Source organism: Kalmanozyma brasiliensis (assembly GCF_000497045.1).
Source record: "Kalmanozyma brasiliensis GHG001 unplaced genomic scaffold PSEUBRA_SCAF2, whole genome shotgun sequence".
NCBI classification, from domain to species: domain Eukaryota; kingdom Fungi; phylum Basidiomycota; class Ustilaginomycetes; order Ustilaginales; genus Kalmanozyma; species Kalmanozyma brasiliensis.
In genome coordinates, this window is record NW_015961959.1 from 1,304,575 (window position 1) to 1,331,108 (window position 26,534).

The following is a 26,534-nucleotide window of genomic DNA, read 5'->3' on the forward strand; positions in this document are numbered from 1 at the left end:
CCGTGTTTTCCACCCCTTCCGTCAGCATGATGGTGGAGGGTCTGTGCGGAGGTCTCATCGCCGGGATGGCATAGGGAGGCCTCATATATAGGGCAGAGGAATGTCACACGACATCGTTACCACCCACAGCATCGTGCGCAACATCTAATATCGACTCTCCATTACCATGCCTATCACTGGATCCTGCTTGTGCGGCAACGTCAAGATCACCGTCAACGATGGCGGGCTGCCGCTCAAGCCTGTCGTGTGTCGTTGCACGTAGGTATTGCCTGCCCCGGGGAGAGAAGGCGACGAGGCGTGATACTGACGTTGGCTTTTGTTTGTGGCTCTCCTGCCCCGCGGCGGCATGTTGTCCTTACATCCTCACAGCAACTGTCAACAGACGGCTGGATCGGGTGAGTCGATCATTTCAACAGCGTCAACATCGAATCGGCAGCGATACTGACAATCCGATCCATGTGTACCCTCGCAGTCTTCTCCCTCGTAGCCCTGCTTCCCAAGGAGCACGTTGAGATTTCGGGCGAGACAACAGCCTGTACGTCCTCTGACCTTTCCCTCGCCTCTTCCCATCTTGTGCTTGCTAATTCTGCTTCTTCTTTCGACCGCGCAGACCGAGACGACACGACTAGTAGCGGGAACCACTCCTTCCGTCGTTTCTGCCCCACGTGCGGTAGTCCCGTCCAGACCGTCTCCCCCTCGCGCGACACGCTGGCCATCATCAAGATGGGTCTCTTCGCCAAGTCCTCCGCCTGGGGAAAGGAGATCCAGCCTCCCCAATCGCAGATTTTCACGCGCAACAAGAAGGACTGGGAGCCCCTGGTCGAAGGTAGTGCCGTCGTCGACGGTGCTCCTTGATACATGTTAAAAGTGACATCAGCCAAGACTATGAAAAAGTATCGCAAATTGCTCATTTGTGCCTGTGAGCGCGGAGAAAGACGGCGACCGCGACGAGATAAGGAGACCATTCACCGGCATGATCTGCTTCCATACGATGACGATGAATGCTTCTTGGCGCTGCTTCGATTTGATCGGCTGTAAGGACGACGTTCATCCGAAAGGGGGGCTTGACGATGAGAGATGCCAAGAAGCCGACCTAATCTTTGTGGGTTCGGGGAAAGACGCTGATTATGCACAACGGCGAGCAAGACGTCTATGCGGGGTTCGCGAGGTTCTCAGAGATAAGGGATTTTCGGCGATCAAAATTCCTAGCTGGAGGAAATCTGATCCGTGCAGCACGAGAAGAAGCTCGTCAAGCTCGGACTTGGCTTGACCGTGAGGGTGACTGTGTAGGTGACTGTTAGTGACTGATTGCTCCACATGGCCTGATCATCGAGCAATGCTCGGCGAGACGAGCCCTGCATGAGCAGGACGCTTGGACCATGGTCGTATAGATAAGGATCCGACAATCTGGCTTTGTTGCGTGGTATATAACACGTCCTCCTCGTCAAGCTTTCCATTGTCTTGTCTACACCACGCATCAAGCTACAAGCACAGCAGTACCTCGAACAAGCCTCCAGTCAAGCCGCAAACCAACCTTCAAGCACCCAAGCACACCATCTCAACTCCAAAATGGCGACCACACCCAAGATCCTCTCTACCCTCCCTAACGTCTTCACCTCGCTCCACGAGGCCAAGATCAAATCCAAGCTCACCTTTGCGCAGCTCGGCGAGGCCATCGGGCGCAATGAATGGTACACCACCGCCATCTTCTACGGCCAAGCACGACCGGACAAAAGCGATGTCGAGAAGCTCTCGGCCGCCCTCGGTCTCCAGCAGGGCTTCCTCGAGGAGGCTTTCGGGGAGGACTTCTTCCCCTTGCGCGGTCTCGGCGAGTTCCCCCCCCAGGACCCCGTCCTGTACCGACTGTACGAGGTCATCGTCGTGTATGGCTACCCGTTGAAGCACATGATCAACGAAAAGTTCGGCGACGGCATCATGTCCGCTATCGACTTCGAGGGCGACGTCGAGAAGGTCAAGGGTAGTCAGGGCGAGGACAGAGTCAAGATCACCCTCAACGGCAAATTCCTCCCCTACCGCCGATGGTAAATCACCTCGCTCAAGTTCTGCAATCACACATCATTGTACCAATCTGTGCGATGAGAATGTCTTTCAATATGCTTTTGGATCCGTAATGCATGCTAATCCTCGGTGGGGTCACCGTACTCGAAACAACCCCTGTGTCGACTTCTCGCCTCGTCCAGTCCCGCCTTCAGCGCCTTGGTCAGGACCGGATAGCTCTTCCAGTACCTCACCTTGTCGTCCAGCAGCGCATAACCTTCCTTGGTCAGCTCGTAGTTGATGCAACCCTGCTCGGGGCTCTGACCAATGCCCGGACTCTCCGGATCATACAGGCTGACATGTACCACGTTCGTCCCTGGCTCGACAAAGTCGATGTTGGCGATCATCTTCCTCCCTTCAGCCGCAATCGCTCGGAAGCGGTCCAGCGCCTCCTCGACGTACTCCGCCTGCTTTCCGTCGTACAGCCTGACGAACGACAGCCGCGCATCGCGAGCCTGTGGTGCTAGACGGGTGCGGCCGAAGCGCGAAGAATCGAGCGGACGCAGGTCGCGAAACTTGACACTCTCCTTATTGCCATAGTCGATGAATGAGACTTGGGCCTCCTTGAGTCCGGGTGAGACCTTACGGATGATCGCACGGTACCACGCGCCATCCTGGCTGAACTTGGCAGACACCAGATCGCCGACGCGAGGGATGAAGCTCGCAGAAGAGGCGGCGGGTGACTTGTGGTGAAGCGAAAACTCTTCCATGAGCGTCTCGAGCTCTTGGATCTGGTCGTTGAGTACTTGGATGCTGAAGCCGAACGGATCGTCGGGACCGGACGATCCGCGGACGTCGGAGATGATGCAGTCGACGTACTCTGTCCTTGCCGGGGCGGGAGCGGCGAGACCACCAGCAGCTGCACCGCCGTTGGCAGCACCGCCCCACGCAGGACCGCCGCTGCGAGCAGGTCCAGCTCCTGCACTAGCCCCACCCGCAGCGGCACCCGCATTGACGGGCTCGCCATACTCGGCCTCCTCCGCAGCCGCATCGTAGTCGTGCCACAGCCCCAGCTTGCTCGACTTTGCCTTCTCCTCCGCGTCGAGCAACGACTTGTAGAACGGCGTCGCCTCGGCGCTGTACCCGTGCACCGTGGCGAGACCGCTCTCGACGAGCGACACTGCCAGGTTGTCAGTCTTGTTGAGGTAGAGCGCGCCGATGAAGCCACCTACCTTGTCTGTGCTGAACACCTCGATCTCGACGTCCCGCTGCAGTGCACGCATGGTGGAGAAGTCGAGACCTTCGCGACCGAATGGCTCGTCCTTCTCAGAATGATTCCGTGCCGTCTTGGGAGCGCGGATACCAGCGAGGACGAAGGTGAGTCGCACGTTCTCGCGCGGCACGATCAGCTTGAATCGAGAGGCGGAAGCGACAAAGTCGACGATGGCGGTGAGACGACCGGCACGCTTGAGGCCGGGGAGGAACGTGTTGGCCTTGGAGGCGGTCTCGGAGGCATCGCCCATGCGTGGCGCTGGGAGTTCCTTGCCAGAGTGGATACCCTTTGCTTCCGTGACGGCTTTTGCCTCGGCCTCCATCAGGCCGTCAAAGTTAGGCGAGCGGTCCTCGTCATCCCGACGATGCCTCTGCACGGTAGCAAGTCCCTTGGAGATGAGCAGCAGACCAATGTCGGAATCCTTGTTGCCTTGCTTGACGGTAGCATACTCGCGCTCGTCAAAGTCGCCCTCCTTAGGCTTGATGTAGTCCATCTGCACCGAGACCGTCTTGCCGACGAGGCGCTTTCGAAGGAATTCGCGAGCTTCGGCAGCGTAGCCGGCTTGCTTGGCGTCCTTCGCCTGGGGTTGACGCAGCGACGAGAACTGGATTCGCTTCTCAGGACCAAGCTCGCCGTCAGCACCGACCTTGCGGACCTGTATCGTGTCGCCCGAGATGATGCGCGAGACAACGCCGTCAAAGGTGCGAGCAGCAACGGGCTGGCTGGCCAGAGTGGTGGACGAAGAGGCAGGCGCCGAGTAGGATCGCCAGAGATTGAGACGCTTCTCCTTGGCTGTTCGTTCCGATTGGCGGTACTTCTCCATGCCGCCGTAGGAAGCGAGCATGCCAGCGTGCCAGTCGACACATCGGGCCAGACCTGCCGACAGCAAGAACTGAGCAATGTCGCCGACGGGGTGAATCGCAAGACCAATCAGGACGCTCGCCGATGGCGCAGCAGGGGTAGGTGCTGCCGATGCTGTGCTTGCGAAGGGAGTGGGTGCTGCGACAGGTTGTGGCACCGAGAGAAGTGTGACCTTGATGTTGCGCTGAAGGAGGCGGCTCTCGACAAAGAACTTGGCTTCTTCGCCGTATGGCTCGCTTGCATCGGTAGGACTGGCGCCTCCGCCACCAGTGACACGAGGAGCCTTGATGCCGGCCAGGCTGAGGTTGATCATCTGCTGATGGGTCGAAGAGAGGAGCAGACGCACGCGGAGCATGCTGCCGTCACGGACCTGCTCGACGATCGACTCGATGGGCTTGCCCTTCCACTCGGCGAGGAAAGCAGAGGTGTCCTCAGGCATCGAGTGGTCGACCTTGAGCAGATCGTCTGGACCCCAGAGACCTACACCGGCAGCTATAGCTTCGTCTTGAACGGTCCTCAGCTTCTGCTTCCAGCTGCCATCGTCGGCCTCGTCGCTGCGACGAGCGACCGAGTCGTGCACTTTGGCCCAACCGGCAGCGAGGATCTCGTGAGCGACGTTGGTGTCTGGCTGACCAGGCGCCTTGGGCGGCAGGAAGACATGAGCGAACTGGCGCGGTTGAGCGACCGTGCTGCCAGGGACTGCTGCGGGTGCGGGAACAGTGTACTCGATGCGATACCTGATTTCACGGCCGACGGTGAGCAGACGGAGGTATTCGCGGGAAGGGAAAGCCTGCGGGTCGTCCTCACGATCGCGCGAGCCCAGACGAGGAGCAGCGATGCCGGCGATATGGACGGTCTCTTCCTTGCCTGGGATGTTGACGCCTTTAGGACGAATGACGATCGTGTCACCGGAGAGAACGCTGCGGACGATGGCGCTCTTGAGGGCGGGGACGAGCGGTGCGGCGGCGGTGGTGATGCCGTTGCTGGCTGTCGCTCCGTTGGTGGAAGGAGGGCCTGCGTTGGCAGGGATTGATGCTGCGGTGGCTGCTGATGCTGCGAACGACATGGTGATGAGGAGATGCTGCTGTTGATGCTTTGAATGCGTAATGGCTTGGCTGGAACGTGACTGAATGCTGCAAATGAAGTGTGCCTATGCTGAGAAGAAGGTTTGAAGACAAAGCAGAGATGAAAGCTGAAGAACAAGGTTGGAAGGATGTCAATGAGGAGGATCGAAGAAAGGGAAGAGTGAGTTGGCACCGCTGGCTTGGTCGGTCGATCGAGGCACAGACACGCACACACACCGGCAAACGAATCAGAAACGAGTGGCCCGTTCGAGAAAGAAGGCGGCTTTCTTCTTAAGCGAGCAGAGACCAACACTCACCTCGTGTTTGCATCGCCTCTTCGCTTTGAATTCATATCTCTCGCTCGCACGTTGAAGCTGATGACCTGCACACACTCGCTGCAATTGAATCTGATTGTGCAAGTCATGACCGCCTTGTCGCTACTCGAACCTTGTATGGAAGGGAAGCGTCGCCGTGAAGAAGCTTTTACAGACTGCATCAGCCGACCAACGTCAAAGGTGAGCCGCAAGCCTGGGTTGAATACAATATTGAGCTGCTCTGACTGCGCTTTGTATTCGCATTTGATTGAGGCTTGCGTTGGAGGCCGGGGCATGCTTGTTTTGCATTAACTGTTAAGCCGTTCACGATAGGAGATCGACCCGATGATTCGAGATTGCAATCTGCCAGCTCGGCAATGAAAGGGATTTTCGCTCGCTTGGGAATTCAACTTTCTGGGGCGCGAGCTCGGCCAGCCGTTGCCAGCTTGCACGTCGCTGTCTGTCTGCGAGTGCTGTGCATCCAGCTGCACCTCGGTCTGTGCTGGCAGCAACGCGTTGAGGATGCCATGTGCGTGTGAGCGTGTCGACAGCTTCCCACGCCGTGTTCCACCGAATAGCCGCCAGAGACACACTAAAAAATGTCCCCCGTCCGACCCCAGCTTGATGTCTAAGCACTTGTGGCGCGATGACGATCATATTCGACACTCGCACACGCGCTTGCGAGACAGGACGATCGCTATCGGTCAACCCAACTCGCTTTTCGTTCGGGTTGGCCAACTTATCTTGCTTTTGGACCTCCGCTCGATGCGGAAAGTGAAAATGCATTTTTGACGTGAGGCGAGTCTGCCTCTGACGCTCCTGACTCGGTCTTGGGAAAATCAGCAAATTCGAGAGCAACCACCACCACCAGGCGCGTGTATGCACTCTCGTCCCGCTGGGAACAAACGCTGTCGTGACACCAACCTCTGACATGGTGGGCTGGCACAACTACAGAACACTTCCTGCCGACTAGCAAGCCATGTCTGAGGCAAATTCTCCGTGTGCGACCATCCGCTCGCCAGCAGTCGCCCTCCGGCTTCTTTGCCATGCCATGTGGCTCCATCCCGCTGGTTCCAGCTGAAGCAAAAAGCGTGTTCTATTCGCCCTGCCGTGCGTGTCCTTGTATGCGCTCGTGTCTCGTCCCTCTCCCGCCTCGTCCCTCTCCCGCTGGCCAGCCTGTCCATGTATGCGGTCCCTCGTCCATAGAAGGCCGCTCCTCCCTCCCTTCCATCATCCTCTCATCCCATCTCCCTTCATATATCCTTCGTGGCTGGTTCCACTTCCCTTCCCCTCGTCCCCTCCTTTCGTACACTTCCGAACGACCTAGACGCCCCCCTTCCAGTCCTCGACAGCACTTAGAATCCAACTAGACGAGACAACTAGAACGACTCCGCCCAAGATGCGCACTTCCTTCTTCGCCGTCGCATCGCTCGCCGTGCTCAGCGCGCTTAGCTGGAATGCGCCCACGGCCCAAGCCAAGTCGCTCAGCAACCGACACCAGGACCACGACATGCTTGCTGTTCGCAACCTCCACGTCGAAGCTCGCTCCAACGTAGAACCTCGCGCCAAAGAGTGCCGAGCGGTCAAGAAGAAGAAGAAGAGCAAGAAGCACCGCAAGACAACCACCACCAAAAAGGCATCGGCGACCTTCCAACAGGCTGCCAAGGCGACCACTTCGTCCAAGAAGACCACCACCTCGACACGGAAGACGACGACCACCTCCAAGTCGTCTACTCGCTCGTCCTCGTCCAGCTCTTCGTCCTCCTCGTCCATCTCGCGCGCGACCTCCTCCAGCTCGTCTGCATCCTCCTCGTCCTCTACCGCCTCCGCAACCAACCCTGCCGCGTTTGCCGGCGCGGCACCGCCCAACAGCCCCTGGGGCAACTGCTTCCAGCTCACTGCCACCGCCTTCCAGCCCAACTGGAAGGGTGAGGCGACCACCACCTGGTGCGGTGTCGAGTTCGACAAGTCCTCGCCCATCATCGCTCTGCCGCTGCAGCAGCTCTCCAAGGCGTACGGCTCCGACAAGCTCGTCACCTACTACTCGAACGAGACGCTCTGGCGCCAGATGGTCAAGGACTGGTGCGGACGAGAGCTGTGGATCAACGGGCCCGGTGGATTGTTCAAGGCCTACTTCGGCGATGCTAATCTTTGGACCTCGGTGGTAAGTTTCTCGTGCTCTCGTTGGAGATTGAATGCTGAATGCCGTACTGACAGCTTTGTATTTTCTGGACGGACAGGATGTTAACATGAACCTGTACACCAAGCTCAAGGGCGTTCCTGTGGGCAGCTACGCCGACCCTGACGCGGCCAAGTGGATCAACAATCCCGAACCCCAGGGCTGCTTCACCGGCAACCAGGTCAGCATCAAGAATGGCTACCCACTCAACTACAACTGATGATCTAGAAATTGCGCGTTATGGCCCGCGTCGCATCTGCTGGTCGGATGGCGACGGAGGGCAATCACGCTCACAAGACACGTCGGGACCGGATCCCGACGCTCAGCGCAGTGCACAGAGGACAGCCGGTCTGTCACTCTTCGGTTGCTGGCATGGAACACGCTGGAATAGACACCCCCCCACCCCGGATAAGGAAAAGCAACGCGTCACCCTGTCACCTCCTGTATTACCTTCCTCGCAATGTAGAACATCTGTGTCGGTGGAGAAGCGAATCGCCCGCTTGTCTTGCACAAGACGAAGCGTTGGGATTCGCTCTCTTCCAAGCAGCTCACCTCACATACACACCCCATCCACCACGCCCGACGGTAAACCGTCAGGATGAACAACCCCCCTCTGTGCACGGTCGTGGTTCGCCGAACGTGCATACAATGAGCTGGGTTGCAAGATTCGCTAACATGGTGGGTGCGTTTCAACCCACAGACATGAGCCAAGCACGGACGCCACTCCATCAATGAAGTGATGTGCTGCGAGGTGGGACGTATCAACGAGGTTCTTCTCTTGACACGGTGGGACAAGTGTACCGCAACCTGAAGCAATCTGTGAGAAGCAAAGGATACAGTGAACATCGGCTCGCATCCCTCACTGATCATCAACAAGCCGTCAAGCCATGATGCGACTCGCTTTCTTGACCTTGGCACTGCTGCTGATCACCACCCATGCTGTCATGGGTGAGTCGGCGAGCTCCGATGCATGGGCAGACTCGCCAGCAGCGTCACAGCAAGGCACGGGATCAGCAGACGAAGCGTACTCTCCTCCGACGGGCTACTCTTTCCGCTCCAACGACAGCTGGACTCGCCGATCAGCCAAGAGCGTATTCGGTGCGGGCTGTCGTTGGGACCCGACATCGTCGAACATCGTCGAGGTGAGCTACACGTTTCGCACTGGGCAAGCGCCTCCGTCCACCTGGTTCTCCCACGTCGGTGTGCCGGCTGCTGGCAGCGCTAGTGATCTTCGTCGTCGCACTGCTGGCTCCTCACCATCTTCTACCTCTGACGACTCGCTTAAGTCCGAGGATTCGACTCAGGAAGGTTCTTCAGAAAGTTTCGACACGTCTCTCATCGACGTCCTAACCTATCGTGCGCGGTACGGTTCGTTCGGCACCTCTCTCAACGATGCTGGTTGTGCGTTGCCCTCGATCTCTGCCCGTCTCGCCTCGCTCGAAGCCGCCGAGCGTCAGCTGATCAACAACTACACGCTTCAACACAAACCCCTCGCTGGGGTGGACGACACGCCAAACGCAATGTTCTTCTGGGCCGGCCTGTCGAACTACAACCCCTCGATCCGGTCGGATCTCATCCAGACGGTCGTCTTCTACGGCGACGGGTGCGCTGCTGATCCACGCCAAGGGTTGTGCGTCTACGCAGCGGAATACTCGGCGTTTCGATACGATGAGAAGGACCACATGTGCATGGGAAGCAACATGCCGGTGTTCTACCCCGTGGAGACGGGGATGAAGGTGGTGTATCGGACGCAGAGGGGGTTTAGGACGCAGGAGGCGTGGATAGATGGAAAGATGGTTAGCTATTTGAGAAGTGCAGGGGACCAGGTGATGAACAGCTTTGTCATTACGCAGGAGTGCAAAGGATGTCAATGGCCGTTGACGGAACAGGTGTACGAGGGGATTCGGATCAGGTTCAGCGAGAAGGAGGAGGGATTTGATGGGTTGGGACTGTGTGAAGGGGGCGCGACGGCGAGCACGCCAAGGAGCGAGGATGGCGGGAAGGTGTGGGTCATCGACGAGGTCAGAGTGCCGAGTGGGAGGCATGTAACTAGCCAGGAGGGCGTTGGCCAGGCTTCGGCAGCGCAAGGATGATGGAGAGAGAGCCCACACCGGCGACTTCTTGGTTGCATCAAGACCCTGAGAGTTGTTCTTTCCCCCGCGCCGAAGTTGCCGCCTTGCCCACTCTCGCTTACGCTTTCGCCAGTCCCTTTCCCTGCGGCCTCTTCCCCGGCATGACCGGTGACGCCAATACGATCAGCCAAAACCTACCGTCTGTGTTGAACACAAGTTCGAGTGTATGGCGCTTGGTCGGTCGGCGAATTGCACGGCGTTTGCTTTACTTTGACCGCCGCCGTGCCTTCGGTCCGGGTCGAGGCGAACGGACCAGTCCTCCTCCTTGAAAGTCTGTGAGCGAAGCCTGTCCTTCCGACCACCACCTCAGCGAGTTCAAAGCAAACACCATGACAACTTCTCGCGGCAAAGTTGGCTTCATCGGCCTGGGCAGCATGGTAAGTCTGTCTTCCGCAAGCGATCTCACCGCTGTCAACACAACTGACAAAACCGGTTGTTTTTCTGTAGGGCGGACCCATGGCGCTCAACATCGCCAAGGCAGGCTTTGCCACCAAGGCGTTCGACCTCCGCGCTGAGGCGGTGTCATCCTTCGTCTCGGCCTCGTCCGCCTTCTTCACACCGGGCACTGGCGCAACCTCGGTCGTGGACGCGGCGCAAGGCGCCGACTTTCTCATCCTCATGGTGGTCAACGACGCCCAGGCGCGCTCGATACTTCTCTCTCCCACATCCACCGAGGCGTTACGCACAGCATTGTCGGTCCTCGCGCCGAACGCACACGTGATCCTCATGGCGACCTGTTCTCCCGGGTCGGTGTTGCAGCTTTCGCAGGACATTCAAACGGCTCGCTCGGACATCGTGCTTGTTGACGCGCCCGTCTCTGGTGGCGTCTCTGGCTCGACAAACGGCACGCTGACGATCATGGTTGGCTGTCCTACCGCTGCCTTCGATCACGTTAGGCCCGTGTTGGGGGCGATGGGCGATAAGCTGCACCACATGGGCGAGGAACCAGGTAAAGGCAACAGCATGAAGGCGATCAACCAAGTGCTGTGCGGCATTCACGTCGCTGCCGCCGCAGAAGCCCTTGCGCTCGCCAAGAAGATGGGCGTGGATGCATCACACGCGCTCGAGATCGTCAGCACTTCTGCTGCGAGCAGCTGGATGTTGAGAGACAGAGGACCGAGAATGTTGCAGGACGAGCCAGAGACGCACTCTATGACCCAGATCTTTGTTAAGGATCTAGGAATTGTCGCTGAGGCCGGGAGGGAGGTCGGTGCGGCGCTGCCACTGAGTGTCGCCGCGCACCAGATGTTTGTGGCGGGTGTGGGGAGGGGCCAGAAGTACATGGATGACTCGAGCGTGATCAGGTGCTATGATGCACTGAATGGCCAGGGCGAGTAGAGGCGGGGTAACGGATGTATGCTCGTTGCTCAATCGCAGTAGCTTCCATCCAAAAGAGCAGCTGATGTAGCACCGCATGACGGGGTGCGTAAGAGTGTGAAGAAGGTTCCATTGATTGAAGTTACGCCTATGGCCCAGAAACGAGCTCTGTAAGCGCCTTTTCCATGTTGCCGTTGTACTTTGCCAGAGTCGATTCGGCTACCGATCTTGACACAAGCAGCTCCGTTGTCTGAGTATGAGCAAGCAATGAACAGAAGCGTGGTTCGCTAGGTCAGTTCCACATCTACATCATCAATCACGGCTTCGTTGAGGCGACAGCACTTACGATAAAGTCAACGTCCTCCTTCTTGAGCTTCTGTCCCTGCGACGGTCCTGCCGCGATGTGTGCCGGTACGATTGCCGCATTGTCGCCAAAGCACAGCGCTTGAACCGTCTTCTCCATGCGTCCGCGCTCGAAGCTGTAGCCCGCCGAGTCAAAGTCGGCCCACTCTTGGATGACCTGTTTGGCACGGTCCAAGTCCGCACAAATGAAGCAAAAGATGTTAGCGAAGGGGATTTCTTGTCCGATCAGAGCAGGAGAGAAGCGCGCCTACCTCTGCCTGTGGTTTTGCCGCCATGATGTGTGTCGAGTCGATGGGTTAATGATCGCTAGGATGCGGTGAGGAAGGAAGAATGCAGAGTCGAAGATGTGCGGATTTCGGACGGAGTGGGCCAACGCCGAAAGCCGCGAATCTGTGAAGGCTTTGGACCCTTGATTCTTCCAAGCTTCGTACTCTCTCTCGCGGTGCTCTTCAGAGTCTCAACCGCTCTATGACAGCGCGCTGCGCCCTTGACACCATCAGCATCCCCGGCCAGACAGTATGATTCCGACACCGTCAACATCGCATCTGACCAAGGAAGATTTCCGAAAAGTCTACGAGCCTGCAGAAGACACCTTCATCCTGCTGGACGCCCTGGAAGCCGATGCGGAGGCTCTCACCCGCTCCCTCTCCGCGCCTCTCTGTGTCGAGATAGGCTCTGGTAGCGGCATCGTCACCACCTTCCTCTCGCAGATCTTTGGTTCGAATACAGGTACATACATCGCCATCGACCTCAATCCGCACGCGAATCGGTGCACGGTAACCACAGGTAAAGCGAACGGCGTCCACATCGAGGCGATACGAACATCACTCCTTTCCGGCCTACGCTCAAGATTACGGGGCAACGTGGACGTGCTGCTGTTCAACCCACCCTATGTACCGACGGAGGAAGAGGAGGAGGCAATGGCGCAGGGTAAAGCGGGGATCGAGGGGTCCTGGGCGGGCGGCGCGACTGGCACAAGGCTGGTCGACGAGCTAATAGACGATGGGGTGATCAGCGATGTGTTGGCGGAAGGTGGGAGGTGCTATCTCGTTGCTATCAAGCAGAACGACCCACAGGGACTGGTGAGGAGGCTGAAGGTGCAAGGTTTGGAGGCCGAGGTGGTGCTCGCCAGACGAGCGGGTGGCGAGCATTTGCATGTCGTTCGAGCTATCAAGCCGTAGCGCAACAGTCGCAGCCACATTGTTGTCCGGCACACCAGTTTGAGTGCAGCTCTCTAACGCTTCAAGGGCCTCCAGATACCCGTAGCGATCAACAAATCGCTACTACCGATCCCCCACCCACGTTCACGAGCCGTTCGCAGCACGGTTCGTTAAGCTTTGACCACAGCACATTCATGACAGTCGTTCCTGCGCGAGCTTATCCGCGGCGAAACGCCTGAACCTCGTCGATCGCCACCTGTCTCGTGTCACAAGTCCGCAACGCAACCAGATCGCCGCATCAGAAGCGGTACGATGCTACGCAGCTTCTCGCCTCGCCGAGTGCGGGAGCCTCACGGCAGCATGTGATATTTCCGCGGTATTTTCGAAGAAGATCGGAGCGAGCTCTTTGTGTGACAGGCGAGGCGCAAGAGGGGTTGCACAAGCGGGTCGACCGGGCATGCAAAGCCGTAAATGTGGAGAAGAAGGCGTTGTGCTGGACGAGCTTAGGCGATAGAGCCCCTCTTGCTGTCCATCGGGATAAGAACCCCTTCATCCCCGCGCTCATCATCGTCCTTGATCATCTCCTCGTGCTCCATTCCGAGCTTCTTCTCTCGAGGATGGTGACGAGCGCAGCCCTCAACCACGAGGCACTCCTCTCCTGGACACGCGCCCACCCCTTCGCCTCCCTGTTCACTCTCCTCGTCCTCTACATCACCTACAAGCTCGCCCTCCGACCCATCCTCTTCCCGTCGCCCTACCTTCTCCTCCCACGCCCCGTCCGCGCCTCCTACATCCTCGGGCAGCGCGTCGTCGAAGCCAAAGGCTCCACCTTCACCGACCCCACCACCGGCACCCGCACCCTCATCTCTGGTCCTGGCGAGGTCACAAAACACTACGCGCAGACGCTTCACACCGGCGTCTTCGTCTTTCCCGAACCGTTTGGTGGCGAAACCCTCCACATCTCGGATCCCTACGCCCTCAATGCGATCCTCAGCGACATCGATACGTTTCAATCCGACCTCCTCCGCTCCACCATCATCGAGTTTATCGTGGGTAACGGCATCGTGACGCGGTATGGCGATGCGCATCGCAAACAACGCCGCTTGATGGCACCCGCCTTCACACCGGCACATTTGAAAGGGTTGATGCCCGTGTTTGCCAAGTATGCCGATCGGATGTGCGATAAGATCGACAGGCAGGACGGGGAGAGGGTGGATTTTGGCGAGTATCTCGATGTTACCATGCTCGATATCATCGGGTTGGCAGGGTTCGGGTATGATTGCCGTGCGCTCGAAAGGGGTCGAGATGGAAGCGAACTGAGTAGTGCGTTCAACAGCGTCAATCAGGCGGCGATTGATTTCGGTATTGGGAGGGCGATCCATTTGGGGTTGAGCGCCATGCTCTATCCCAAAGCGTGCAAGTGGCCCTTGTCAGAGGCCAATCGACGCATCGAAAAGGTGAACCGCGTCATGGACCGCATCAGCATGTCGATCGTCAAGGAGGCCAAGCGGTCCGTTGTGGCGGAAGGCGAGGATCTGGGTGATAAGAAAGATCTACTCAGCCTGCTGGTCAAGTCGAACCTCTCCGCGGGGGCAGGGGAGAGGATGACGGATCGCGAGATCGCAGGGCAGATCCAAACCTTCATGTTTGCAGGCTACGAGACGAGCAGCGTCACCACCTCGTGGGCGTTGTACTTTCTCTCGCGCCACTCCACCATCCAGTCCAAGCTGAGGCGGATCATCGAGGAAGTGGTGAAAGATCGCAAAGGGGTTTCGCTAGAGGAGCTGAGCGCGGGGATGCTCGACTACGACGATGTATGGTGCGACGAGCTGCGCTATCTGGACCACATTCTGGCCGAAACGCTGCGCCTCTGCCCACCGGTTCCTGGAAACGACCGCGAAGCGACGTCCGACGCAGTGCTCCCGCTCATGACTCCCGTCCAGCTCAAGGATGGGAGGTCGATCGACAAGCTCGTAGTCAAGAAAGGTTCACGCGTCACCATCGGGATCAAGACCGTCAACTACGACCGTCGCCTCTTTGGTGAGGACGCAAACGAATTCCGCCCGGAACGATTCGAAGACCTACCGCAGGCGCATGCAGATGCAAAGCTACCCCCTTATGCCATGTACAGCTTTGTTGGCGGCCCCAAGTCTTGGTAAGCATCCCGTTTCTCTTGATCAGTAAAAGATATGCAGAAGCTGACACTTTTTGATGGTGGGGGGAACACAGCATCGGCTCGAAATTCGCTCTGACGGAAATGAAGGTGTTGCTGATCGCCGTGTTGGCGCGGTTCGAAGTGTCGGCGGAACCGGGGCTGGAGATCCGACAGCATCAGGCACTCATTGTTCGACCCCGCGTGGAGAACGCCACCGACGGTCCCGCTGCAGGTATGCCACTCCGCATCAAGCGTCTCCCCCACAAGACCACTCTATAGAACCCCTTTCTCATCACACAGGAACAATCTCAGGGAAGCATTTGCAAGTCGTGTCATTGCATGTGCATCAGTCGGCAGTAAGACGATCCGCATCGAACGCAGGGGTTGGCGGTAGAACACCTTCCATCTTGCTCACATCTGCCAGCGCCTCGGCTAGCTGCTCGACATCTTCCACTGTTGCGAGGGACCAGACTTCGTAGGCTGAGCCGGAGTGGTCGCCGTTGAGCTCCTTCTGCTTGTCCCTGTAGGCGAGTTCTTTGCTGAGCAGGTGAGCGCAGGCACGTCCAGGACCGAGACAGATGAACCGCTCCACGCCTTGGGCTAGCAGCGTATCGACGGTGCTGAGCCAGTGCACGGGTCTCGCGAACGCACCCGCGAGATCCTCGCGGATCGCATCGCTGTTCGGAAGCACCCGACCGTCTTTCGAAGACACCAGCGAGAAACCCTCCGGATCCGAGAGGGGCATATACTTGACCGCAGGTCGGAGGAAGTCGCTCGCCTCGGTCATCAGACTCGAATGGTACGCCCCCGACACGGGCAGGTTGACCGCCCTCGCACCGAGGTTCTTCGACCTCAACCGATCGCAGCAGTACGAAACCCCCACTCGCGATCCCGACAGCACGATCTGCAGCGCACTGTTGATGTTGGCCACCTCGACCACCTCGTCTCGCGCCACCGAGGGTATTTTGCCATTCCGAATGTCCTCCGATACCTGCTCCACCTCGCGGATTACCGCATTGAGCTTTCCGGGTCGAACGACGACACCGGACATCTGGGTCCGCTTCCATCCGGGTTGCGCCTTTTCGGCTGTTGCTGCGGCTTCTTCTTCGTATAGCAGATCGGCACCTTTGCCACTGCCGGCGTTGGCAAAGGCCCAGGTCTCGTAGACGCTCTCGGGCTTCTTGCAGCCTGGAGGGAAGAGGACAGGGTGGTTGGCGGTGTAGTGCGAGGCGACGAGACCTCGGTGTCGGAGGAGACGGACCGCATCGTGCAGGTCCAACGCTCCTGATCCGACAAGAGCAGCGTAGTTGCCCGACCCGTGACCGGATGCCCACTGGACGTGATCCTGAATGAGATCGATGTTGAACTCCTTACGAAGCACCTGAAGGAACGCGAGCGTGCAGGTGAGGATCGCCGGCTGTGCGTTCTCTGCTCGCGTCAACTCGAGTTGGTCACCTGAAAAGACGAGATCGCGAAGCCATCCCCGCCGACTCCGCGCGACGGCTGTGCCACTTGCTAGCAGACCCTGCTTCGAGTCGAGATGGCGTGTTTTTGCTAGCTCAGCTTCGAACAGCTCCCTCTGCTGTGAACTCGTTGCGCGCTCGCCCTGAATGAAGTGGTGAGAGTGGATGCCGGGCGTCATCATGAGCGCCTCTTCTGCTTGGTGCCAGATCGAACGAGCTGAGCGGAAGGTCTTGTAGAGATCTTTGGACATGGCGACGTACTGCGAGCCCTGACCGGGGAAGATGAGAGCCGACTTTTTGCGCACGATGCCGATTCCAGGGTGACCCTGGCCGATGCCTCCCGTTGCAGTGCCGGCTAACGGTGGCTGTGTGCCGGGCGCCACAAAGGACGAAGCGTTGAAAGAAGAGGATGGGGATGAGAAGTAGGTGTGCTGTGGAAGAGGTTGCTCGCTGCGGGTAGAGGGCGAATAGCGATGCTGATATCGACTGGCGTGATCCTGATCTGAGGTGGATGAAGGCGCGGACGCTGTGGCTGATGTGCGCGGTGCACCTGACGATGGACCAGAGACGTGGATGGTGTTCATCTTGCGTTTGCCGTAGTTGGGAATGGCACCTTTGCCTGCGTTGCCCATCACAATGGGTGAGCTGGCTGCTTTTCCGTTCGATGGGGTCGAACTCGCCTCTCCGGGGCCGACAGGGCCACATTGACTTTTGGCACCTCCGCCAAAGGCCCATGTATCGTCGAGCTGATCTGCTGCATTGGTGGACTTGGCGCGTACAGAAGAAGAAGCTGGCGATGCAGCTGGACCAGATGTATCTAGAATAGCGCCGCTGGTCCTTCTTTGCAGAGTAGTGCTGATCTTTGCCTGGCTGCCAACGGAGGTGGACGCCTCATGCGATGCGGCATGGCTTGCTTTCGTCGGTGCCGATGAAAGCAGAGGATGTGCTGATGCACCGAGAGTACGGTAGCGGGCTACATAGGCGGATGAATCGCGAATCTGAGCGAGAGAGCGACGCTTGTTGGCGGCGCTTGTGGAGACGGCAGTGGGAGAGGCGGCGATGGCGGTGGTGGAGGAGTGCCTCGGACGGGAGGGGCCGGCAATAGGAGCCGAATGAGACGCTGACGCAATCAGATCTCTTGCTGCGTTGCGCCGTGAAGAAAGCATGATGGCGAATGCGCAAATGTGAATCAAAGTAGGCTCGTTGGGTATATTGAGTCGAGGCGATGAGCTTGTTTGTTGTGGTCTCGGATGACCAGATATGATTAGGATGGTGCTATGAAGACGTGAACGGCATTGCTATTGGAGGATCGTGGACGGCGCTGTTTGAGCAGCAATCTTGACGTTGAGAGTTCGTGATGATGATTGGTGTGGAAAGGAAGCTGAGTCGATGAGCGTGTGCTGAATGGATTGCAGGTGTAGGCGGGGTACGAGAGCGGGGTCAGTGCTGCTGCTGCTGCTGCTGTTGCTGTTTGCTGCTGTGTGACTCTGCCCGGTGCGGTAAGAAAGCGCCTTCGGCTCATTCCGCTTTCCAAAGAGGCCGGAGTTGAATTTCAGGCTCAAGTCCAGTCAAAGGGCGCGATCTTCGCTTCAGCCTCGATGACTACACTCACAACGGACGGTCCGAAATTTCACGGGCAAATCTCAGATCGGCCGGATCAAAATCAAGCTGTTAGGCCATCAATAACCCACAAGATACAAATCAAGTTCACGTCAAGTGTTAGACTGATCGCACCGACGATCCGACGTGCCGACCTGGCTGATCTTGCCTGGCGTTTGGGCATCGATGCCAACTCGGCTGGAACTATGAATGTGGCGAACTGAGGATGTCGGGGGTAAACGAACCAGCAGCCAGTCAAAGAGCGGCGCAGAAGATCGGACGGACGTAGGGGCCTGCGCTCAACGCTTTGCATGGCGTGCCATTCCCGAATAGGCTCTAGAGCTACGTCGAATCCGATACAGGAGGCTCATCGGCCCAAAGCTTCCAACCGTGAAAACAAGGAAAAGACGGACAGACAGACGGTCTTTGACAACCAGCATCTAGAAGGACTGACGATCCTTGTTCGGAGACAAGGCCTTCTATCGGAGATTAAGAACCAAAAATTCATGTGCGCATAGCTGCAGATGAACCCTTTCGTTCTCGGCTGTCACACTTTGCGCATCTCACCTTGCGTTTGGCCTCCACTCACTTCTATGGTCCCCATCGTTGCCATCACCGCGCAATCTCCTTGCGCCGACGCTTGTCACCACAATTCGCTGAGCTTGAGCGTGGACCACGGCTTTAGCCATAACATCCCCATAGACGCAGACCCTTTATAGTCTCTCGAGTCGGAACCTCCTTCCACCTCGGCTCCACCCGAATCCACCTCTTCGAACAAGTCATCCTCAAACATGTCGTCTTCCAGCACGAGCACTGTCGCTCTCGACTCCGCTCCTCACGACCATCGCCCACCGCTCTACAACGCCGGCCGTCTCGGTCAAGCGCGCCAGCTCCTCGGCGTGGCCATCCTGTGCCTGTCCATGCTCCTCACCCAATCTTCGTTAGGTCAAACCGTCCTACCCATCCGCAGCATCGCGCGCACTTTCGACGTCGAGTCCTCCGACGCACAGCAATCCTGGTTCGCCGCCTCCTTCTCCCTCACCGTCGGCACTTTTGTCCTCCCCGCTGGGCGGATTGGCGATCTCGTAGGCCACAAGACGGTGGTCATCGTCGGCTACGCTGTGCTTAGCGTCTGGTCGCTTCTCGCCGGGTTGTCGCATTATACGGGCTCGTATGTGTTCTTCGATGTGTGCAGGGCGATGCAGGGTCTAGGATGTGCGGTGCTGTTGCCGAATTCGTTGGCGATACTGGGGAGGGTGTTTGCCCCGGGCACGTATGCCAAGCATCTCAGCTTCAGCTTTTTCGCTGCTACAGCTCCGAACGGGTTCCTCGTCGGGGCGCTGTTCACGACGTTGATGGACATGAACTCGCGCCTGGGCTGGCAGTGGGGATTCTACATCATGGCCATCACCGCTGCCGCACTGGCCGTGCTGTGCATCTGGATTCTCCCGAACGAGGCAGAGATGCGCGCAGTAAGCGCCGCGTGGGAGTCCGACACCAAGCCCGAATCATCCGAGCCCTCAACCCCCATCGAGAAGAAAGCACCCCTCTGGCAACGCATCGACCTCTTCGGCACCCTCACCGGCATCATCGGCCTGGTGCTGTTCAACTTTGCCTTCAACCAAGCCCTCGTCGTTGGCTGGCAGACGCCCTACATCTACGCCCTCCTCCTCGTCGGCCTCCTCTTCATCGGCGTCTTCATCTACGGCGAATCCAAAGCGTTGTTCCCGCTCCTCCCCACGAGCGTGTTTCACCTCAGCGGCACATTCATCCTCCTCTCCCTGGCGTGTGGGTGGGCATCGTTTGGCATTTGGTTGTTCTACGTCAACCTTATGCAGCAGACCATTCGGGGGTACAGCCCGATCTTTACGCTGCTCACCTTTGTCCCTGCTGGCGTGGCGGGGATTGTTGCCGCGTTCAGCAGCGCCCATATTCTAGGCAAAACAAGTCCGCCGTTCGTCATGCTTCTCTCGCTCATTGCGTTTTGCACCGGAAGCTGTGTTGCAGGCAACGCACCCGTGAGGGTCGAGAGTCTTCCGTACATCGCTTCGGCCATCATGCCTTTTGGCATGGACATGAGTTTTCCCGCTGCCAGCATCATCCTCTCCGACTTTTTGCCCGCGCATCAACAGGGGACCGCAAGCAGCATTGTCAATACGGTGGTGAACTACAGTATTGCGTTGGGACTGGGCTTTGCGGGCGTCGTGGAGACGCATGTCAATGAGGGAGGGAGGAACGTGTTGAAGGGGTACAGGGGCGCGTTTTATATGGGCATGGGTTTCGCTGGTGCGGGCGTGGCGTTGGCGTTGGTCAATTGGGGGATGCATTTGCGCGAGAGCAAGCAGAGCCAGCGGGACAAGGACGAGACGGAGGCAGAGAAGTTTTGAGGTAGAAACTGTCGGCAGCGACGATCATTTGTACACTACAGCATTCACATTACACAGCATCAATGCGTTCCGCTTCAAACATGCCCAGCTCGCGCTTCGTGAAGGAACGACAGTCAATTGCAGCCAACTACTAAACAGAAAAGAACAAGAACACCGAGATTCGAAAGCACCATTTTGCCAACTGCGCCACTACTGGTCGATGTCGAGCACGATCCTGCCCGCGATCTTGCCGCTGTGCATGTCATCGAACACCTGGGGCAGCTGCGAGAGACCGAGCGTCTTGAACGTCGTCTTGACCCTGCCGCTGGCGGCGATGTCGAGGGCCTCCTGGGCGTCCTGCCTGTTTCCAACGTAGCTGCCGACGATGCGCACCGATCGGAATACTGTGAAAAAGACGTTGGCTTTGATGTCCGCCTGACCGGGGAGGCCGACGGCAACGAGCACACCGCGAGGGCGAATATAGTCGAGTGCCTGCTCGTAGGCCGCAGCTCCCGAAGCGGCAACAACAGCAGCCTGAGGACCGAATCCGTCGGGCGTGGCGGCCTTGATGTCCTCAACAAGGTTCTTCGAGGTCTTGAAGTCGATGAACTTTTCCGCGCCGAGCGACTCGCACAGCTGCCTCTTGTCATCTCCCGTGTCGATCGCGATGATGCGATACCCGGCAGCCCGTGCGTACTGCACGGCAAGATGTCCCAGTCCGCCACCAGCGCCGGGGATGGCGACCCACTGACCAGGCAGAAGCTGGGCCTCCTTGAGCGCCTTGTACACCGTCACACCAGCACAGAGGATGGGCGCGGCCTGGTCGAGCGGCAGGCCATCCGGAATGATGCTCAGGTGGTTAGCGTATGACACGGCGTACTTCTGGAACGAGCCATCGACGCTGAAGCCTGAGCACTGAGCGTGGGGGCAGTTGGGTTCGGCACCCGTTCGGCAGAACGAGCAGTTGAGGCACGACGTAGCGATCCACTTGATGCCGACACGGTCGCCGATCTTGACAAACTGATCAGCACCCTCACCGAGAGCAACGACGACACCAGCGCCCTCGTGACCGCCAACGAGAGGAAGCTTGTTGTCGAGCGGCCAGTCACCGAGCATGGCGTGCAGATCCGTGTGGCAGACACCCGAGTAGATGACGCGGACGAGCGCTTCGCCGCGCTTGAGATCACGCTGGATGGGCACATCCTTGACCGAGACGGGGCCGCCTTGCTTGTCGAAGATGGCGACGCGGTTCTGGCCGGAGATCTGCAGGTCTTGCTCTCGAGCATCGGCGTGCGAGTGGGATGAGGTAGCTGAGGGCGCCATGTTGATATGCTTTGTCGAGTGTGCTAAGCTTGTCGGGGCTTTAGGTTGGAAGGCTGCTGTCAATTCTTCGTGAGTTCGAGAGTATGTGTGAGGGAGGATGGACGAGGCTAACTCAATCAGCTCGCTCTTTTATCCCTCTCAGACTAGCTCATGAGTTGCCATGATACCTCCATGACACACCAGTGGACGAAGGCGTAGTGATGATCTGTGCGCCACGCTGGGACACACAACTGCCATTGCTGCTGCTCTCTGTGTCACGAGGAAGGATGAAGACCGCATCCTCTCGCGAGCTGCCGCAGGGCAAAGCCGTGTGACTGAAAGAAGTGATTTCCGAAGATCACAATGGCTGCGGCGTGGGAAGAATCGTGTCTCAGCTCGCGAGAAGAAGTGTGGCCGCGCCGAGGTAGCGCCGCAAGGCAACGGCAATGTGATTCTGGACAGCCCGGTGCTCTGCCGCATCATTGTCCGGTCATGGCTGTGTTGGATCAAGGGTCCTTCTGAACAGGCGCGAGAGCGGAGCCTCAGTTGCTCTCACTAGCCACAGAACTACAAGCCAGCAGCCAGAGGCACACCGAGAGATGTTCGGGAGTGCAGGTCTTCGTCCACGGCAATCCAGCCCCGTCAGCGGTCAGCTGGCGCCTAAGTCCGTGCGCTCTGCCGCGAGGTCGAGCTTACCTTCGACCTGCTGTATGCAAGCCTCGCGTGCAGAGCGGCCTTTGGCGAGTCAAGAAAAGCATCAACCCCGCAATGTTGGGCAGGCGCACGCTCGCTTAGATCAAGACAGGCAGCCGAACCAAGTGCGCCAGCCTCCCGCATTTTCCCTTAGGAACCGGCAAATTTCCCCACACTCTGCGCACAGAGCTCTATTTTTTTCCGTGTCGCATCTCCGCTCCCGCAAGGTCACGCTCCTCCCGCGAGCAAAGGTGGTGTCGTGCGACTCGCTGGATCGTGCTCGCACTGACCGAACCAGATGTCTTTGAGGGTTCGCAGAACACATAACTCAGGGTCCTTTCCCCGCTAGAGACGGGTCCGCAATCGCAGGGAGAACGGACCAGGCTTCTAGAACGACACGCCGGCAAGCGACCGCACCACCCCCAGGGTCAAGCTCGTCCCAGTGCAGTAGCCAGATGTTCAGCGGATGGCCGGCGCACCCAGCTCAGGATCCCGGTCTTGCTCGTCATCTCTCAAAGCAAGGTGCTAAAGGCTCTTCAGAAGCGGTGTGAAGCGCCATTTTATCGACCGCATTTATAAACTGAATTTGTTTCATACAGTATTTTGTGCTGCTGGCTTGAACACAATTTGATCGCGATGGAGACGACGAGGACGCCTCAACACTTGAACTCGGACGACGATCTGAGGCTTCGATCGTTCGCTTGGTGTCTGTGCCGGACCAAAGGAGAGCAATTTGTCAGTCGTTCGCTTCCTGCTACAGAGAACCGGTGCGAGAAGCACTTACGCAGCAGTAACAGCGATCGAGCCAGAGACCATGCCTTCCGACGCCGCGATCATCTTGTTGTAGTCCTCGATCGTGTTGAGCGCCGCATCGCTTATCCTTTTGGTCAGCTTCGAGATTGCGCGCGAAGGTGGATATGGATGGGCATTGCCGTTCTTCTGTGTATGATCGTACACGTCGTCGTCCGCTTCGGCGCCGGAGATGGCCGAGAGAAGGGGTAGGGGAGGCACGTTTTGAGCCTCGAGCGGCGACGTGGGCAAGAAAGAAGCCTGCCCTCCCTCTGCTGCGTGACGACGTTGGGCTTCGCAGATAGCGGCTTTGATTCGCTTGTCCTCTGCATGTGTACGAAGCGAAATTGTCAGCTGTACTTCTGGTAAGGGATGTGTTGGGGCGGAACTACTCACTCTCTGCCTTGGTCGCAGCGTCCCGGTTCTTGCTCTTCAGATTCATCGTCTGATACCAGATTGCCGCGCCACCGAGACTGACCGCCGCAGTGGTGCCATAGACTCCAGCGACAGACTTGCGCTTCAGTCCCGAGCGCAGAAAGTCGTCGGCGCCCAGTCCGATCTTCGCGGGCGCCTTTTTGACCGATTTAAGCGGACGGACGAGACTACTGGTGCGTTTGGGATTAGCAGATTGAATGATCTGCTCGGCGGCCTCGACCGGCTCTTCAAGCTGAGCCAGTGACGAGCAGGCGATGGCGAGCATCCAGATGAGGATGTGGAAAAGGGCGATCCGAGATGGCATGTTGTTGGACCGCATGGTGATGTGAGCTGGCTGAGTAGCGGATAGAGTGTGGCACTCAGGGGCTTTTGAGTGGCTCCGCGATCGTGGCTAAGCAGACCGACTTGGGCCGATAGCGCGCAACACCGTAAACAAGAACGTGTGAAGCGGCGCCAAGGCGTGTGGGCTTGCGGGAATGGATGGCGCTAAATGTCGACGGGTAGTGACCGAAAGGATGAATCAGGGCTGAGCTCGTACTGTGTGGTTGGCAAGGCAACGGTCGTTGGCGTGTCATCACCTGTCACGGTCCTAGCTATATATCCGGTGTGTCCTGGATGCGTGGAGAATTTGGCGTTCTCTCGGGCCATGCACACAAGGTGCAATCTCGGCGCCGGTTCGTCCCGTCGTTTCCAAAGCCTAAGGTCGTGCAGCGACGGCCGCACGAGACTGACCGCTCGCAAGTGCAATCGATGGAGGACCGATCACGAGCCTTTGGTTTGAATCATATGGAACAATCGGACAAAAGGACCGATTGCGCAACGTTCCAGGGGTAAGCCGTAGCGAGATGAAGATGCTCGCGGTTGACGTTCCAGGTAATCCGGTCCGTGAAGTCGAGAGGCGATGATGGTAGAGGACAAAGAGAGTTGAACCATCAATGTCACGCTTGCCCCTGTGGAACGTGCTGGAACCATAACTTCCATTGATGCATGCGATCAGATAGCCCCCTGTGGCTTCCGTCTCTCCCGCCGGACCATTGACTTCGGACGGCAAAACGTGCGAGACTGCTCAGCCTCGTGACAATGGAGGAACCCACCAGACGTCGACACGTTCTGTAATACGCTCTGAGAACCATCGCGTCCCAATGGTTCCAAGAGATGAAATGAGCACTTTGGTGCGGATTGAGCGAACGTGCCAAGCAGCGATTGGTCCACGAAGCAGTGGTACGCAAATGTCGCAGCTTCATATGCAGAAACAAACGCGGCGTGACAACTGCCATCCCGGCGTCAGCGCCCATTCGACATTAGACTTTTGTCTTCGCACTCAGCCGACATGAGCAGAAGCAGACAAACCCACTTCTGAGAGTTGTCCTGTCGCGACGATGCACATCAAGCGGGAGATCCCAGAGCAGATGCTTCCGATGCATCACAGACACATCGCAGAGGATCAGGTAATCGCAGATGATTCCATCATTAAAGCATTACGTATATGTACAGAGACGAGTGTCGATGCAAGGATTCCAGGCAATGCTATGCCGCGATCCGCCCTTTTGAATTACTCGAGGTCAGCGGGGAGGTAGTCGGAGAACTGCTTGCTCTTGACCTTGTTGAGGTCCTCCTCAGTAATAGCCTTGACCTGGTCGCCGGCGTTGTAGCCGAAGCGCTTGGCCGAGTTGGTAGCGCCGGCCTTGAAGAAGCTGGGCCTCTTGAGGATGGTCACGACGCAGCTGCCGCCGAGGCCGATGTTGTGCGTGAGGGCGTGCTGGACGTTCTTGACCTGCAGCGCGCCAGCGTCGCCACGGAGCTGGTCGACCATGTACTTGATCATGCCCAGACCGGTCGCGCCGAGAGGGTGACCCTTGGACTCGAGACCACCCGAGGGGTTGACAACCCAACCCTTGCCTGAGTCGTTGTAAGTGTTGAGCTTCTGCTCGACGAGCTTGTGCGCTTCACCCTCGGCACAGAGGCCGAGAGCAGGGTAGGTGACCAGCTCGTTGGGGGCAAAGCAGTCGTGCAGCTCGAGAACCTGGACGTCCTTGGCCTGGATGCCGGCCTGCTTGTAGGCAATCTGGGCTGCACGGCGCGACATGTCAGCACCAGCAAGCTCGATTCGCGAACGGTCCTCGTAGAGACGGATCGAGTCGGTGGCAACACCCATACCGGCAAGCTCGATAGCTCGGTCCTCGAGACCGTGCTTCTTGACGAAAGCCTCGGAGGCGACAATGACACCGGCACCACCGTCCGAGGTGGGCGAGCACATGGGGAGGGTGACCTCACGCGTGATCTTGCGTGCCTTGAGCACCTGCTCCTTGCTGGGGGTGGCGCGGAACTGAGCGTAAGGGTTCTTCTCCGAGTGACGGTGGTTCTTGGCCGAGATCTCGGCAATGTGGTCCCAGGTGGCACCGTACTTCTCACAGTACTCGAGACCGGCAGCGCCGAAGATACGAGCAGCAAAGGGACCAAAGTCCTCGGTCTCGTACTCCTTGTCGCCCTCGATCTCGAAGAGCTGCGACATGGTGCCCTCCATGGGAGCAGCACGGTCGGTGAAAGCGGAGCTGAGCGAGCCAGGAGCCATCTTCTCGAAGCCGACAGCGAGGGCACACTCGGCCTGGCCGGCAAGAACGGCGTTGGCAGCGAGGTTGAAGGCGCTGGAACCGGTGGAGCAGTTGTTGTTGACGTTGACGATGGGAATACCCGTCATGCCGAGCTGGTAGAGGACACGCTGTCCGCAGGTGGAGTCACCGTAGACGTAACCAGCAGCGGCGTAGTCGACGTCGTCGTAGGTGAGGCCGGCATCGATGAGGGCCTTGACCGCACCTTCGAGACCAAGGATGGGGTAGTCCTTGTTGCCGGGCTTGGTGAAGGCAGTCATGCCGACACCGACGATGTAAGCTTTGCGAGCGGCCATTTTGAGAAGGATCGACTGTTGTTGGGAATGGATGGTCGGACGAAGGGGATGATGTGCGAGAAGTACAAAGCACTGTGGAAGGAGCAGACGATATTTAAGGAGCGTCTCTAGTGTCGGTCTTGTTCCAGGGTCTCTGTGAAGGAAGCAAAGTAGCGAGCTAATCAAG

The 26,534-nt window shown here is 58.1% G+C and overlaps 14 protein-coding genes across 14 annotated transcripts; 8 read left to right on the top strand and 6 right to left on the bottom strand.

Moving 5' to 3' along the window:
- Positions 1 to 166: 166 nt before the first annotated feature.
- Positions 167 to 855, top strand: PSEUBRA_003044 (Glutathione-dependent formaldehyde-activating enzyme/centromere protein V; the record flags this gene model as incomplete). Its single annotated transcript, XM_016437425.1, has 4 exons — positions 167 to 258; positions 370 to 395; positions 473 to 535; positions 611 to 855. The coding sequence occupies 4 exons, from the start codon at positions 167 to 169 to the stop codon at positions 853 to 855; spliced, it is 426 nt and encodes a 141-aa protein (XP_016292906.1).
- Positions 856 to 1,569: 714 nt separating this feature from the next.
- On the top strand, positions 1,570 to 2,046 carry PSEUBRA_003045 (Cyanate lyase, C-terminal; the record flags this gene model as incomplete). The annotated part of the gene is made up of 1 exon (XM_016437426.1): positions 1,570 to 2,046. One exon carries the CDS (start codon positions 1,570 to 1,572, stop codon positions 2,044 to 2,046), a length of 477 nt encoding a protein of 158 aa, XP_016292907.1.
- Positions 2,047 to 2,138: 92 nt separating this feature from the next.
- Positions 2,139 to 5,198, bottom strand: PSEUBRA_003046 (Staphylococcal nuclease (SNase-like), OB-fold; the record flags this gene model as incomplete). Its single annotated transcript, XM_016437433.1, has 1 exon — positions 2,139 to 5,198. One exon carries the CDS (start codon positions 5,196 to 5,198, stop codon positions 2,139 to 2,141), a length of 3,060 nt encoding a protein of 1,019 aa, XP_016292908.1.
- Positions 5,199 to 6,909: 1,711 nt separating this feature from the next.
- Positions 6,910 to 7,909, top strand: PSEUBRA_003047 (uncharacterized protein; the record flags this gene model as incomplete). The annotated part of the gene is made up of 2 exons (XM_016437412.1): positions 6,910 to 7,674; positions 7,751 to 7,909. The coding sequence occupies 2 exons, from the start codon at positions 6,910 to 6,912 to the stop codon at positions 7,907 to 7,909; spliced, it is 924 nt and encodes a 307-aa protein (XP_016292909.1).
- A 667-nt stretch (positions 7,910 to 8,576) lies between these two features.
- PSEUBRA_003048 (uncharacterized protein) lies at positions 8,577 to 9,782 on the top strand (the record flags this gene model as incomplete). The annotated part of the gene is made up of 1 exon (XM_059464958.1): positions 8,577 to 9,782. The coding sequence occupies one exon, from the start codon at positions 8,577 to 8,579 to the stop codon at positions 9,780 to 9,782; it is 1,206 nt and encodes a 401-aa protein (XP_059321345.1).
- A 368-nt stretch (positions 9,783 to 10,150) lies between these two features.
- PSEUBRA_003049 (6-phosphogluconate dehydrogenase, NADP-binding) lies at positions 10,151 to 11,159 on the top strand (the record flags this gene model as incomplete). Its single annotated transcript, XM_059464959.1, has 2 exons — positions 10,151 to 10,198; positions 10,269 to 11,159. 2 exons carry the CDS (start codon positions 10,151 to 10,153, stop codon positions 11,157 to 11,159), a joined length of 939 nt encoding a protein of 312 aa, XP_059321346.1.
- A 127-nt stretch (positions 11,160 to 11,286) lies between these two features.
- On the bottom strand, positions 11,287 to 11,776 carry PSEUBRA_003050 (uncharacterized protein; the record flags this gene model as incomplete). The annotated part of the gene is made up of 3 exons (XM_016437448.1): positions 11,287 to 11,388; positions 11,485 to 11,658; positions 11,753 to 11,776. The coding sequence occupies 3 exons, from the start codon at positions 11,774 to 11,776 to the stop codon at positions 11,287 to 11,289; spliced, it is 300 nt and encodes a 99-aa protein (XP_016292911.1).
- A 243-nt stretch (positions 11,777 to 12,019) lies between these two features.
- PSEUBRA_003051 (Eukaryotic/archaeal PrmC-related) lies at positions 12,020 to 12,682 on the top strand (the record flags this gene model as incomplete). Its single annotated transcript, XM_016437421.1, has 1 exon — positions 12,020 to 12,682. One exon carries the CDS (start codon positions 12,020 to 12,022, stop codon positions 12,680 to 12,682), a length of 663 nt encoding a protein of 220 aa, XP_016292912.1.
- Positions 12,683 to 13,278: 596 nt separating this feature from the next.
- PSEUBRA_003052 (Cytochrome P450) lies at positions 13,279 to 15,095 on the top strand (the record flags this gene model as incomplete). The annotated part of the gene is made up of 2 exons (XM_016437419.1): positions 13,279 to 14,816; positions 14,891 to 15,095. The coding sequence occupies 2 exons, from the start codon at positions 13,279 to 13,281 to the stop codon at positions 15,093 to 15,095; spliced, it is 1,743 nt and encodes a 580-aa protein (XP_016292913.1).
- A 67-nt stretch (positions 15,096 to 15,162) lies between these two features.
- PSEUBRA_003053 (Acyl transferase) lies at positions 15,163 to 17,445 on the bottom strand (the record flags this gene model as incomplete). The annotated part of the gene is made up of 1 exon (XM_016437447.2): positions 15,163 to 17,445. One exon carries the CDS (start codon positions 17,443 to 17,445, stop codon positions 15,163 to 15,165), a length of 2,283 nt encoding a protein of 760 aa, XP_016292914.2.
- Positions 17,446 to 18,669: 1,224 nt separating this feature from the next.
- Positions 18,670 to 20,265, top strand: PSEUBRA_003054 (Major facilitator superfamily; the record flags this gene model as incomplete). Its single annotated transcript, XM_016437420.1, has 1 exon — positions 18,670 to 20,265. One exon carries the CDS (start codon positions 18,670 to 18,672, stop codon positions 20,263 to 20,265), a length of 1,596 nt encoding a protein of 531 aa, XP_016292915.1.
- A 189-nt stretch (positions 20,266 to 20,454) lies between these two features.
- On the bottom strand, positions 20,455 to 21,567 carry PSEUBRA_003055 (Alcohol dehydrogenase GroES-like protein; the record flags this gene model as incomplete). Its single annotated transcript, XM_016437439.1, has 1 exon — positions 20,455 to 21,567. The coding sequence occupies one exon, from the start codon at positions 21,565 to 21,567 to the stop codon at positions 20,455 to 20,457; it is 1,113 nt and encodes a 370-aa protein (XP_016292916.1).
- Positions 21,568 to 22,895: 1,328 nt separating this feature from the next.
- On the bottom strand, positions 22,896 to 23,782 carry PSEUBRA_003056 (uncharacterized protein; the record flags this gene model as incomplete). The annotated part of the gene is made up of 3 exons (XM_016437441.2): positions 22,896 to 22,947; positions 23,024 to 23,354; positions 23,425 to 23,782. The coding sequence occupies 3 exons, from the start codon at positions 23,780 to 23,782 to the stop codon at positions 22,896 to 22,898; spliced, it is 741 nt and encodes a 246-aa protein (XP_016292917.2).
- A 1,233-nt stretch (positions 23,783 to 25,015) lies between these two features.
- Positions 25,016 to 26,368, bottom strand: PSEUBRA_003057 (Thiolase, N-terminal; the record flags this gene model as incomplete). The annotated part of the gene is made up of 1 exon (XM_016437440.1): positions 25,016 to 26,368. One exon carries the CDS (start codon positions 26,366 to 26,368, stop codon positions 25,016 to 25,018), a length of 1,353 nt encoding a protein of 450 aa, XP_016292918.1.
- Between the last annotated feature and the right edge of the window lie 166 nt (positions 26,369 to 26,534).